This window comes from Natator depressus, chromosome 3, assembly GCF_965152275.1.
Source record: "Natator depressus isolate rNatDep1 chromosome 3, rNatDep2.hap1, whole genome shotgun sequence".
In the NCBI taxonomy this organism is placed as follows: Eukaryota; Metazoa; Chordata; order Testudines; family Cheloniidae; genus Natator; species Natator depressus.
Genome location: NC_134236.1, coordinates 197,483,764 through 197,498,227, shown reverse-complemented (window position 1 = coordinate 197,498,227; position 14,464 = coordinate 197,483,764). Strand labels below are relative to the sequence as shown.

Below are 14,464 nucleotides of genomic sequence, written 5' to 3'. Positions count from 1 at the left end.
GGGTGTTCTCCTCCCTGCCCCCATCCCCCCACAAAAACTACTACTAATAGGCCCTGACTGGATCTCAGGGGCACATGCAAGGAACGCACTGTTTGTGCAGGGATTTCCTCTCCCACTGGAAAAGGAGATTCTGACACGTCTATGGTAGCAACCCTCATTCCTGGACACTATGCAGGGGTCCCCGGGTGTCTGGACTAGAGGTAGACAGAAAAATTCTGATGAAACACTTTTTTCAATCAGCATTTGCTGATTTGTCAATCTTTTGTGGAGATGATTTGATTCTGATGATGTTTTGACAGAATCCTGCCTGGTTTGTTGCCTACTCAACTCCTCAGTAGCCTGGCTCCACAGCATCTTGCCTCATAGGCTGACAGGGAGCCAGGAACCTGGGAACCACAGCTTCTCTTGATTCAGGCTTCCAGAGTCCCCAGCTCTGGGGAGGTCTGTTAGGTAGACTGCCCTGGGGGTGGGGTTCCAATCCCTTTTGGAGAGAACATCAACATTTGCGGTTTTCATTCTGAATTGGAATGAAACCAAATTTCAAAATATAAAAATTCCCTGAGAAACAGAATTAGCTTTTTCTGCGCAGCTGTAGTCTGGATTCACATGAAAAAGAAGGGGCTGGAAGGTGGTCAGTCTGGAGGAGATGTAGGCAGACTGGGGTGGGTGCACATTTTTCCTCCACTGGCTCTAGAGAGTTCAGGCTGTATTATTTCCACGCCATGCTCCCCATATTAGAAACCCTGTTGTAATGTGGGGCATCTGAAAACAGCTGTCTGCTGAAAAAGCGTGGTAGTGATCTCCATTCATGCTGTTCTGTCAGCAGATGTTGGGGGAGCACTAGCACACAGAGAGGTTCTGAGTGAATAGCCCCAAGAGACATTGGGGGGTCAAACCCATGTTCTGCTCTACAGTGGGGCACAAAGACCCCCCAGCATAATGATTAGGGAGAAATCTCCACAAATAAAAGGGAGATTGTCCACCTCAGTTTCATTGCAGAAATTTCTTCAGTTTCACACCACAGATGGTGCCAGCCCAATACTAGATATTTTGAAAGTCCCTTTTTAATGCTCTATTTCAACAAGTGTTTGGTTCTTGGTTACTCACTCTGGAAGATCTTAATTTGTTCTTTGAATATTTAGCAGAAACAATTGTGTTTTGGCCAAAGTAAGCAATCACCCAGTATTTAAGCTATTTAAGCTTATTTAAGCTAACTGACAAATGCTAACAGTCTTTCACCATCTTGGCTTTCTCATCTTGACTCTTTCCTTAGCTCTCTTTGATGTTCTCTAGGGCAATATGAGTTGTACACACACTCCTTCTCTATTCACTGATTATTAGATACAACAACTATTTAATTTGCCTTGTTTGTATCTTGGTAATACAGTATGTGATATACCCATGTGCATTTAAGCACAATGGAGTGAGTTAAGGATGAAGTGACTCATAATTTGTTGGCTCTGTCAGAACCACTTTTTTTCTGCATTGGTAGGAAGATGCATAAGATGACGGCATAGGTCTTTTTCATCTCCAATTTCTATGACCCTGTGATTTTAAAACTTACTACGTAATTTAACATCAAAAAGCTCAATAAGATCCTATTTTTTATGCAGGTAGATCTGAATTTTTGTATTTGCTGAATCTATGTAGCCAGATGGAGATTTTGGATTCCTTTCTCACATTAATCAACAAGAAATCCAAAAAATACATGCCCTTTGGATGGACTGGGGCGAATGACTCAAAATTTCACATATGAGCTTAGGGAATCCCATTCTCCTGACCAAATAAAGCAATCACATACATATTAACAAACATTACCCTAATCAACAAGGAAGCCACTTTTGCTAAGAAACAGCACATAGGTTTCATAGGAAAGGGTAGAAGAAGTGCTCCAGCATAATCTGTATACACTGAGTTGTCACAAGGTAAGATGGGAAAAATAAATTACAATATTCATACAGGCAAAAGACATGGTCATTAAAGCATGCTTTTCCTGTACTGCACTGGGATCAAATCCAAAACTTCCAGAGATAGGACCATGTCACAGGGTGGCTAGCCCCTTAATGGGACACAGGACCAGCCACCTCCTGTAAAACAATTAGCTTGCCTCCCTACGTGGGGAGAATGAGGCTGTCAGGTGATTCACTCAGGTCTGGGGTAGATAAGGAAGAGGCCTGGAGAGAGAGGAGGGCTGATGGTTGGTGTTGGCAAATGCCTGCAGATACAGCAGACAGCCATTCTTCCTGTGCTAGTGTCTCCCTCACCTGCAGGGAACCCTGAGTGAGCAGATGAGGGAGACACTAGCACAGGAAGAATGGCTGTCTGCTGTTCTCTCCCAAATGGGGAAAGAATAAGAAAAAGATAATGGCGGTCAGCTGAGGGAAGCTAAGGAAGGTTACAACCGATTGGTATTAAAACAGCCCTGAGGAAAACTGTGGGATTCCTCTGTGGAAAAGAGAAGATAGCACAGAAACAGAGAGAACAATTTCTCAGATAGGAGGAATTGGGCCCAGCTAAGGACTGGGTGGAAGAGACTTTATTTTCAGTTGATTTTGGTTTTAATAAAGTAGACACCCTGAAGGGGAATCTTGTGCTATATCTTTAGACTAGGGTTGCCAACTTTCTAATCACACAAACACAAACACCCTTGCTCTACTCCTGCCCCGCCCCTTCCTTGAGGCCCCGCCCCTCACTCACTCCATCCCACCTCCCTCCATCGCTTGCTGTCCTCCACCCTCACTCACTTTAACTGGGCTGGGGCAGAGGGTTGGAGTGCAGGAGTGGGTGAGGGCTCCAGCTGGGGGTGCAGGCTCCGGGGTAGAGCCAGAAATGAGGGTTCAGGATGTGGGAGGGGGCTCCAGGCTGGGGCAGGAGGTTGGGGTGTGGGAGGGAGGGAGGGCTCTGGCTGGGGGGCAGGCTCTGGGGTGGGGCTGGGGATGAGGGGTTTGGGGTGCTGGAGTGGGCTCCGGGCTGGGGCCAAGAGGTTTGGAGTGCAGGAGGGGGCTCAGGACTGGGGTAGGGAGTTGGGATGTGGGAAGGGGTTCAAGGTGCGTGCTCTTGGAGGGGGTCTGGATGCTCAGGCCTGGGGCAGGGGGTTGGGGTGTGGGAGGTGCTCTTCAACTAGGGGCGGAGCTCTTCTTGACCTGCTGCTCACAAACCAGGAAGAATTAATAGGGGAAGCAAAAGTGGATGGGAACCTGGGTGGCAGTGACCATGAGATGGTCGAATTCAGGATCCTGACACAAGGAAGAAAGGAAAACAGCAGAATACAGACCCTGGACTTCAGAAAAGCAGACTTTGACTCCCTCCGGGAACTGATGGGCAAGATCCCCTGGGAGAATAACATGAGGGGGAAAGGAGTCTAGGAGAGCTGGCTGTATTTTAAAGAATCCTTCTTGCGGTTACAGGGACAAACCATCCCAATGTGTAGAAAGAATAGTAAATATGGCAGGCGACCAGCTTGGCTTACCAGTGAAATCCTTGCTGATCTTAAACACAAAAAAGAGGCTTACAAGAAGTGGAAGACTGGACAAATGACCAGGGATAAGTATAAAAATATTGCTCGGGCATGTAGGAGTGAAATCAGGAAGGCTAAATCACACCTGGAGTTGCAGCTAGCGAGAGATGTTAAGAGTAACAAGAAGGGTTTCTTCAGGTATGTTGGCAACAAGAAGAAAGCCAAGGAAAGTGTGGGCCCCTTACTGAATGAGGGAGGCAACCTAGTGACGGAGGATGTGGAAAAAGCTAATGTACTCAATGCTTTTTTTGCCTCTGTCTTCACGAACAAGGTCAGTTCCCAGACTACTGCACTGGGCAGCACAGCATGGGGAGGAGGTAGCCAGCCCTCTGTGAAAAAAGAAGTGGTTCGGGACTATTTAGAAAAGCTGGACATGCACAAGTCCATGGGGCCGGATGTGTTGCATCCGAGAGTGCTAAAGGAATTGGCGGATGTGATTGCAGAGCCATTGGCCATTATCTTTGAAAACTCATGGCGATCAGGGGAAGTCCCGGAAGACTGGAAAAAGGCTAATGTAGTGCCAATCTTTAAAAAAGGGAAGAAGGAGGATCCTGGGAACTACAGGCCAGTCAGCCTCACCTCAGTCCCCGGAAAAATCATGGAGCAGGTCCTCAAGGAATCAATTCTGAAGCACTTAGACAAGAGGAAAGTGATCAGGAACAGTCAGCATGGATTCACCAAGGGAAAGTCATGCCTGACTAATCTAATTGCTTTCTATGATAACTGGTTCTGTGGATGAAGGGAAAGCAGTGGACGTGTTATTCCTTGACTTTAGCAAAGCTTTTGACACGGTCTCCCACAGTATTCTTGTCAGCAAGTTAAGGAAGTATGGGCTGGATGAATGGACTATAAGGTGGGTAGAAAGTTGGCTAGATTGTCGGGCTCAGTGGGTGGTGATGAATGGCTCCATGACTAGTTGGCAGCCGGTATCTAGCGGAGTGCCCCAAGGGTCGGTCCTGGGGCCGTTTTTTTTCAATATCTTCACTAATGATCTGGAGGATGGTGTGGATTGCACCCTCAGCAAGTTTGCAGATGACACTAAACTGGGAGGAGTGGTAGATACGCTGGAGGGTAGGGATAGGATACAGAGGGACCTAGACAAATTGGAGGATTGGGCCAAAAGAAATCTGATGAGGTTCAACAAGGACAAGTGCAGAGTCCTGCACTTAGGACGGAAGAATCCCATGCACCGCTACAGATTAGGGACCGAATGGCTAGGCAGCAGTTCTGCACAAAAGCATCTAGGGGTTACAGTGGACGAGAGGCTGGATATGAGTCAACAGTGTGCCCTTGTTGCCAAGAAGGCCAATGGCATTTTGGGGTGTATAAGTAGGGGCATTGCCAGCAGATCAAGGGACGAGATCGTTCCCCTCTATTCGACATTGGTGAGGCCTCGTCTGGAGTACTGTGTCCAGTTTTGGGACCCACACGACAAGAAGGATGTGGAAAAATTGGAGAGAGTCCAGCGAAGGGCAACAAAAGTGATTAGGGGTCTGGAACACATGACTTATGAGGAGAGGCTGAGGGAACTGGGGTTGTTTAGTCTACGGAAGAGAAGAATGAGGGGGGATTTGATAGTTGCTTTTAACTACCTGAAAGGTGGATCCAAAGAGGATGGATCTAGACTATTCTCAGTGATAGCAGATGACAGGACAAGGAGTAATGGTCTCAAGTTGCAGTGGGGGAGATTTAGGTTGGATATTAGGAAAAACTTTTTCACTAGGAGGGTGGTGAAACACTGGAATGCGTTACCTAGGGAGGTGGTGGAATCTCCTTCCTTAGAAGTTTTTAAGGTCAGGCTTGACAAAGGCCTGGCTGGGATGCTTTAGTTGGGGATTGGTCCTGCTTTGAGCAGGGGGTTGGACTAGATGATCTCCAGAGGTCCCTTCCAACTCTGATATTCTATGATTCTAGGTCATAAGGTGTGTGGGCTCTGGCCAGGAGGCGCTTACCTCGGTCAGCTCCCAGAAGCGACCGGCATGTCCGGCTTCTAAGCTCAGGGGTAGTTAGGTGGCTCCACGCAATGCCCCTGCCTGCAGGCACCACCCCCGCAGCTCCCATTGTCCGTGGTTCCTGGCCAATGGGAGCTGTGGAGTCGGCAGTCAGGGTGGGGGCAATGCACAAAGACCCCCTGGCTGCCTCTGCACCTAGGAGCTGGACATGCTGGTCACTTCCCGCTACACCGTCGACCGGACTTTTAGCGACCTATTAAAATCTCCCTGAGCTTTCAATGGTCACCAGTAGATCGATGCCAATTTCATCAGACTCCCGGACAATCCAGGAGGGTTGGCAACCCTACTTGACTGTCTAGAGTTTTATTAAGGAGTCCTGAGAGAAGGGAAAACAGAGGCAAGATGCCACAGAACCACTCCAGGTCATGCGGGAGCACTTGTGAAGAGGCAGCCCTGCAACACACCATGACAAGATCACACACTACTTTGCTGCTGTGGTATTGTATGAAGGGGATTTTGCAATTCCATGCTAAAGAAGGCAAATGATTAGTCACTAAAGAATTCATTAACCTGGCCAAACCTGACAAAGCCAACAACTCTGCTAACTACCCAAATAATTTCCAACTTTCCTTTTCTTAGCAAGATCATTTAAGAAGGTGGTACTATCTCAGTTGTAGAAGTACTTGTCCTCTGCCAATATCCAGCATCTCTTTCAGAACAGGACATGGCATAAAAATTGCTCCTAGACTGCAGGATCCACTTGTTTCTATCAGACAGATCATAGTGTTTTCATGGGCACCTGCTACTTGTCATCCATTCTACATGAGACCACTTGGTGAGTTCTTGTGATGCCTTGGACTTTAGTGAGAATTGAGGATGATTAGGACCTTCCAGAATTGGGCCTTTAGTTTGCACACAAACAATGACAGTTCTACCTCCTGTTTCTACTTCTCCAACTTTTCTGCTAGCTTTTCCATTACCCTCAACTTCACCAACTTCATAACATAGGACTATATTTCATAGGCTTCAGAAGTGTGCTATAGTTACCGACTTAAAAATCTACACTGAACATTTCCATTAAATGGAAAAAATGGACTGCATGCTTTCCTCCTGTAATTTACACACTAATTGAGGTGTAAATCAAATACACTCTTAAAATATTGTATAAAAACAGATACTTTTTCTTATATTACCTTTTCAGCTGCCATTGTGAAGTACTTAAAAGCAGAAGCATTACTCTGTGTCACTGCAACACTTCCTTCTAAAAACATCTGATCAATATAAAGAAAAGGAGATATTTGCTCCTTAGATATGTGTTATGAATCCCTGCCTATCCAGTTTCTCATAAAAAATATAAACAGTAGGACAAAGTCTGCTCCTACTTCCACTTGTACATCCCCAATAAAGCCAATGACATTGTACAGACATAATTGAGAACAGAACTTTGCCAGTTCTCTCCCACTCATGAGTTTTTTCTGATTGGTTTAATGTTCTAAATTTTTATTGATTTATACTGAGTATACACTAATAGAATCATGTTAATTACTTGTTTGTAACTTGTTTTCTTAAAAAAGCCTTTAGGTTATTTGTAACAACTTCTGAGGCCAAGATTTTCAAAAGCGACTGGTGATTTTTGGGTGCCTCCTTTTTAGTGCCCAAACTGAGACATTCTTATTTGGAGATGAAGTTCAGAAAGTGGTCAACACCCTCCTGTGGAAATTAGGCCCTCATGAGGCATCTCAAATTGGACACCCCAAAATGGAGGCAGCCAAAATAATGATTCCCTTTGGAAAATCTTGGCCGAGGTAGCTTGAAGATATATTTTTCTCTACAAGTTTTATCCTTTCAATAGTTAGCTGATGCTGATTTCCTTCCAGGGTTTCTATTAGAGCTGAAATGTAAATGGGTTTTTTTGTTCATCAGCACTATTAAGTTTCAGCAGAGTTCAGTGTATAAACAGGGAGTGACATTGGTTTTGTGATGAACCATTACTTTTATATATTTTTTTATTTTCACTTGGTGACAGAATAGCAAAACTTTATAAGTATTCCACTAGATACAAATATTAAAGTACTTTGGGCCCCAAACCTGGCCAATATGACAACATTGCTTTAAAGTTCTATTCCACTGTTTTATTTTGATCATGATAAGTATTGTGGACCTAAGTCAGTCCTCTGTTCTACCTGTGGCATCTCATTGAACTCAATGCAAGTGAAGACAGAGGTTGGCTCTGTATCTTTACATACAGATATAAAATTAGTACTGGTTTGAAATAAGTAATTCACTTTATGTAGCATTTCAACAAACATTTCCAATGGTGGCTTTGGTCATAAATGAAATGTATGTCTTTGGTCATCTGTCTCTTTATTAGTAGGCATTTCTTGTTGGCATTACAGTAACTAACTCTAATATACCCTGTTCTACACTGAGTTGTTAGATACCTGATTTCTTAGGCCAGATTCTACCGCCTCACTCTGGGAAGTGGATGGGGAGGAGAATGGATAATTTGCTACACCCCTTACCAGGTGTCAAATATTTGTCCACCCCCCATATGTTAGCTAAGTTCTGCTGAATTTTGATGCTGCCACCTCCTGTCCCTTCCTACCCACTTGCTCATGGTAGGGAGTAGCAGTTGTGTGGAGCCTGCTCTGACCCCAGTATCTTGAGCCAAGATGTGGGGTGGCTGTATGGGGAGGCAAGGGGAAGGTCCTAAAACCCTTGCACCCCTAGGTGGCTACTTTAGGTTTAGCCATTATCTAGTCCTTGATTGTTGCAATTTACCAAATTAATCTCATGAAAAGTAATACGTACCTTTCCCAGGAATGCCATACCATGTGTATTCCCTGCTTTTGCTGCCTTTAGGAAATAGTAGAAAGCTTTCTGAATAAAAAGCAATAACAAAGTTACAATTTTTCACCTGAAAAAGGTGATTTTGTAAATTTCAACCAAGACAAATGTTTTGCACAGCTTTACACCTCCTCTTGATTTAGACAGACCAGAAAATGTCACAACGCAACACTGAAAATAGCTTTACACATTTAGGCTCTGAACCTACAAACTCTTACACACAAGTATAATTTTATGCCCATGTGTAGTCCCACTCAATAGGACTATTAATGCATGTTAGCCTTTGCAGAATCAGGGCCTTAGTATGATAAATGAGCGGTGGCTGAATCAAAGGTAAGAACAGAGTATCTAGATCCGTTACCTAAGAAGAGTCTGACCTTAGACAGGAACAGATTGACAGTGTTGAGGCCACATGAACAAATTTTTACAAATTCTTGTTATAGTGTATGTGACCATAAGAAAAAAACTTTAGCGTTCCCCATAATGTGAATTAGCTTTCAGAAATATCATTTTAATCTTTAAAATACATCCCCTCCCACAATTATCAATGTCAGTTTTGTGTCGGAAAATACTCAGATAAGCACAAATTGTCATCAGTATAAGAACATAAGAATGGCCATACTTGGTCAAACCAAAGGTCCATCCACCCCAGTATTCTGTCTGCCAACTGTGGCCAATGCCAGGTGCCCCAGAGGGAGTGAACCTAACAGGTAATGATCAAGTGATCTCTCTCCTGCAATCCATCTCCACCTCCTGACAAACAGAGGCTAGGGACACCATTCCTTACCCATCCTGGCTAATAGCCATAAGTATCACATGCAAGTATCACATGCTTTTTATATGTACATGAATTACAGTATATGTCTTCTTACAGGGCCAGTCTTAGGCACAAGGAACTGCTTAGATCTTTGGATTTTTGAGGACCCTGAAAGCTGCACTGATCCAGTAAGTCAAAAGTTGTCAGATCTTCTGCTCCGACAGCAAGAATAGAAAGGGAAGAGACTAACTGCCTTATTTGCTCTGCTCCCGACAGACTAGAAAGGGAAGAAACTTGCCTCTAATTTCATTCTCTCTCATATACATTCGCTGTAAATGTTTAAAACTTATCTTGCACTAAAACTTTTTTGGCTGCTTTTGGGTACTGAGCTAATTATGGAGCCCAGATATTTATTCTGAGCCCACCCACCTTCATAACCATGCTAGCTGAAACTCTGCAGAAAAAAGTCTTTTTTAGTGTATAATGGGGTTCTTAATTGTACAGAATCAATGAAGTTAAATGACTTTCGTTTACTACAGAATATTCATATATGCAAATAAACTGGCGGTAGTGAACACTAGTGTTGCAAGATTTAAATCCTCAGCTCTTATTTAAATATACCTACAGAATGATCTTTCTCTAGTCCCTTCCTTCCTGCAAGATGTAATTGTCCAAGAAATACCTAGAAATAATTATTCAAATTTTATTTCAGCAATATTCTTTGTCTTTCTGAAATCCCAGAAAAAATACCGTAAATTCCCATTGGGCAGAAAATAAAAGTATTGAAAGTACTTTATTACTGACTTCTGAACAAGTAGTATATCTTGAAAGCTTTCATACAATGAAATAAATATTGTAATGGTTTTGGCATAACCTAATAAAATTATTACTTCACTATACTACACACTGCACAAACACATGGTTCCTGCCTAAAGAGCTGGCTTTTAATGCCCTAATCCTGCAATCAGATCCATATGAGCAGACCTTTGTGTCTGCATGGAGTCCAATTGAAATGAAGGTTATGTGCCATGTAGGGATTCCCCCATACCAAGGAGTCTCCTGTACCCATGTCCCCTGGGTGCCGAAATCTTGTTCCCGTTGACTGCAGCGCTGCAGGATAAGGCCCAATATGACAAAACATTTGTAGTTCATGAATGCTGTCCTGTCCCCAGAAGTCAACATTTTTTCCAGAAAAAAGTATCTTAGCTTTATACACTACCTGTATCTGTGTGTCTCCTCTTTCAGCCAAAAACTTATAGTATTGGTGTACATCCCAATCTAAGAAGTCATTGTTAGAACTCAGATTTTCTGATTTTTCCATCAGTCTCACTTTTTCTACTGGCATTTCTTCATTTTTTTCTAATTTATCAGCAACTGTTAATAAAAATGACAAGACAAGAGTTGACATAGAACAGTGGTATTATATTTAGCAATTTAGAGATTATTAATGTGGATGGTACACTACATAGAGTTTCATGAAATTATGCAAAAAAATGGTTACCCAAATAAAGTCAAAAGATGTACCAGGTATAACATTCAGTACTACACTTTTTTCTTTTTTTAGTAATTGTCATACTGTTCAGAAGGGTACTGCTCACTTATGGAAATAACGCAATAGCACTGGACAGGCCACTAGGGGTATATTTTCTCTTTTTAGATATTGTTGTTTGGTTCTAGCATTGTTTACACAGTGCTGAATTCAGGAAAAATGATGGTATCTGCCCCTGCCATCTAGATCTTATGTAGCAGGGGCAATGGAGGAAACATGAATAGCAGACTATTGGATTAGCAAATTGAAAAGACACTTAAAAGGGCTAATGACAAATTCTCATAACAGCTACAACACTTAATGTAGGACTGGATTTCAACTAACAAGTTGAGAACTAAAAATGGACAACTGTAGACAGTGAGGAGCAAATGAAGAAACTTCTGCTACTTGTTTTATGTGAAGCAGAACAAAAGCGAGGAACTTGGAAGAAGGAACAGTGCCTATACTTGCATTAGAAACTTCACAGTTTCATTGGTGCATCTGCTCATTATGTCATGTAGATGGAAGGCCAGTATGGGCTGACCTGAGAAATGGTAACCATGTTTATCAAAATCACATTCATTCCTGCCAGCAATGTACTGGTTATTGCTGCATTTATGCAACTTCCATAAAGATGATGTGTATGTATTTGAGGAACTAGAAGTAAGATATAAGAATTACTTTCATAACTTGTATATTAAGGTCAATAATTCTTGGTAAGAGGATAGCAATAAATGACATTTTATATATGTTGCATTAAGAGTAAAATTGATCAATGGGAAAGATAGCATGGAAATTAATAATACAAGATACTTTAATTTGGTATATATGAAATGTTGGTTTTCCATTTTTCTTATAAAATATTATGTGAAGGTCGCTTTATAATTCAAAGAGAAGAATATCTTTACCCAGACAAATTAAAGTTAAAGTTGAGAATGTGACTTTTAAAAAATTAACAGCATTATAATTTAACAAACATCAGTGAAATGTTGGGAGTTCAATAAACATGCAGTGAACATTTTAACATCAGTGTTAACTTTGCCCTTTATCTCTGCCCTCCCTCCACCAGTACACTGGAGAGCTTCACTAGTTCCCACAAGAAACTCAGTCATCTCTGTTATATAAATAACAATATATGGCTTTAAAGTGTATGATAAAACCTACATCCAGTTGATGTGGGACATGTTCAGTTATAAAGAGGAATGTGTTTGGGCAAGCTTATAACTCAAATGGCTGAACAGGTTTTGCCTCTAACTTCAGTGAAGAAATATAGGTGTCATGAGCTATGGCTATGTTGGCTTGGTTTAAAACGTCTATGGAGCCTTAAATGTGGTTCTCTTTGGGTTTATAAGCTTGAATGTGGTTTGGGAGAACCACATTTGAGGCTACCATAGTTGTGGAGCTTCTAAAGTTCCAGTGTCAGATTAGTTTCCATGATTAGGCCATGGGTACCCAGTAGAAATTTGTCTGAGGTATAAGTTTGCAGTGATACAAAGTAGATGCAGCCTCCCTCATGCCATCAGAGATTGTGCTCAGCCCCTTAAACTGGTGGCACTGGCTGGAAAGTGGCATAGCCAATGATGTCCAGGGTGTGTCTAGATTCACTTCCTCTTGTGAAGATGGGGATGCCAAAATCAGGCTTCTAATGGAAATTGTCTTAGAACTTTAACTATGATGTCCCTACCACGTTTCCAAAATCTTATTGTAATGACTATCTGAAAATACAGAATATTAATGGAACTCATGAGATTGCAATACTACATAGCTTAAACTCTACCATTAGATATATGTGCACAGCTCCTGTAGATCTTAATGAAAGCTGCATCTATGCACCTGAGAGCAGAATCTGGTGCAATATATATATATATTACCAGTTATGAATGAGAAATAATTTTCTTCATTTCACATATTATTTTTCATTTGTTCTAAAATGAGGTATGACAATAGTAATAACATGTGGATTGCTTACTGAAATATGCCACTTTCCTGTAATTAGTTAGTGCTGCTTCACAATTTCTTGGAACATTGATTCCGACCCAGTAACGGTATCCCTAATATAATAAATAACAGATATTTTTCTTATTCTTTAACCTTTGGATTATTATACAGAGAACAAGAAATAGAGCTGCCAAATATATAATTTACAAACCAAAATCATCTGGGATATCAAATTTCCTCCAAGACTTCCAAATGTGTAATAAACAATTGCCTAAAACATAGAAACAAAAAATTATACAAGGAATGAAGAAACAAAACCAGTAGTATTTTTGGTAAGTCTTTTCTTTAATTTTTAAAAGACTAGCATATCACTTTTTATTTTTCTTACCTTGGCTTGATTATACTCCATTCCTATGCCATATGAAAACATAAATCCTAAAGCCTGCAGCTCCAAAATAAAAGCACATGTCAGTACATTTATTTATGTGTGGTCATTCATTTTGTTTATACAAGTTGAAACAGATCCTGCCTGTTTTATTTTATCGTATGTAATTTCTTTTCTGATTTGTGAGGGGCTTTTAAGAGTTAAAACTCTTCTAACTGGGGTTATGAAGTATTCATTTAGTTACTTGCTATGGTATTTCCCTTTTTTTGTTACCAGCCAGGTGAGCAGGTTAGGTTTGTGTGAAGCATGACTCAAGATAAGATTAATCTTAGATAACTGTTAAAAACTAAAGAAAACTATATTGGTTATTATTTTGAAACTTGTCTAGTTGAACTAACAGAGACAGTTTCCTTCAATAAGGTTGTATCATTTTGTTTGTTAGGAGCCATGACCTAAACTGAAGTACCGAAACCTTGTTTCAGGGTTTATGGTGCAGTAAGTAGCACCGGCTCAAATCAATTCTGACTAGCACTGGTTGAAAATTTTTAGACAAAAAAATTGGTTTTGACTAAACAAATTCTATGTGAAAAAATTCATTTTTGAAATGTTCAATATTTGGATTTTGTTGAAAAAATAAATTTTTCAGTTTTCTAATGAAAATCCAAAAATTTCCATAAAAAATGGACAAAACTGGAGGGAAAAACTTAATTTTTTGCAGTGGGGCAAAGAAATCATGTCATGACTAGCTCTACTTTGTACACCAATTCATCTACTGTAACATGATAGGAAATGCCTCTTATTCCTTTGAAACTTTAATAGATTAGTTAAAAAACAGGTTTCTGTGAGAGACTGGAGTGGTCTATCTGGGCAGAGGATTCAGAAGACACAGCATTATAGGGTACTTTACGTGGTCTAGTGGATACAATAACTTTTAATTTCACTAGCTTCACTAAGGAGATGGGTTTCTCCCTGGGCTTCAAAATATCCAGGTCCTGAGCCTATAGAGCACTAGTTCTCAACCAGGAGTCCGAGGCCTCCTGGGAGGCCACAAGCAGGTTTCAGGGGGGCTGCCAAGCAGGGCCAGCAGGGCCCAGGGCAGAAAGCTGAAGCCCTGCCACATAGGGTTGAAGCCCAAGCCTGTGCCCCGCCATCCGAGGCTGAAGCCGAAGCCTGAGCAATGTAGCTTTGCGGCAGTTCCTGTGGCATGAGGCCCCACGCAATTGCCCTGCTTGCTACCCCCTAATGCTGGCCCTGGCTTTTATATGCAGAAAGCCTGCTATTGTGACATAGGTGGGCCATGGAGTTTTTATAGCATGTTAGGGGGTCCTCAGAAGGAAAAAAAGGTTGAGAATTCCTGCTATTGAGGGCTAACAGGAAAGCCATTATGTTAAATAACTTTTAAACAGTGGGGAACAATGGGTTTGGCTGTGACAAATGGTGTTTTTAAAGCCATGCAATAAAAGGAGAAAAAGTCCACGAGGGAAAATCTATGCCCATTTTCCTGGAACATGGACTGCACAAATGATTACCATACACATGG

At 41.7% G+C, this 14,464-nt stretch overlaps 1 protein-coding gene across 12 annotated transcripts in view; it reads right to left on the bottom strand.

Moving 5' to 3' along the window:
- The window catches only part of SEL1L2 (SEL1L2 adaptor subunit of SYVN1 ubiquitin ligase), an 89,292-nt gene that overhangs the window by 30,138 nt on the left and 44,690 nt on the right, over positions 1-14,464 (bottom strand). For 9 of the 12 annotated variants that reach the window (XM_074949624.1, XM_074949625.1, XM_074949627.1 and 6 more), the window contains 6 exons: positions 12,928-12,987; positions 12,751-12,810; positions 12,571-12,652; positions 10,293-10,447; positions 8,281-8,349; positions 6,663-6,740 (listed from right to left, as the gene is read on the bottom strand). In XM_074949624.1, the coding sequence (XP_074805725.1) occupies positions 6,663-6,740; positions 8,281-8,349; positions 10,293-10,447; positions 12,571-12,652; positions 12,751-12,810; positions 12,928-12,987 (504 nt within the window). The remainder of the gene's footprint in view (positions 1-6,662; positions 6,741-8,280; positions 8,350-10,292; positions 10,448-12,570; positions 12,653-12,750; positions 12,811-12,927; positions 12,988-14,464) is intronic. The other 3 variants (XM_074949623.1, XM_074949632.1, XM_074949626.1) reach the window with 3 other exon arrangements.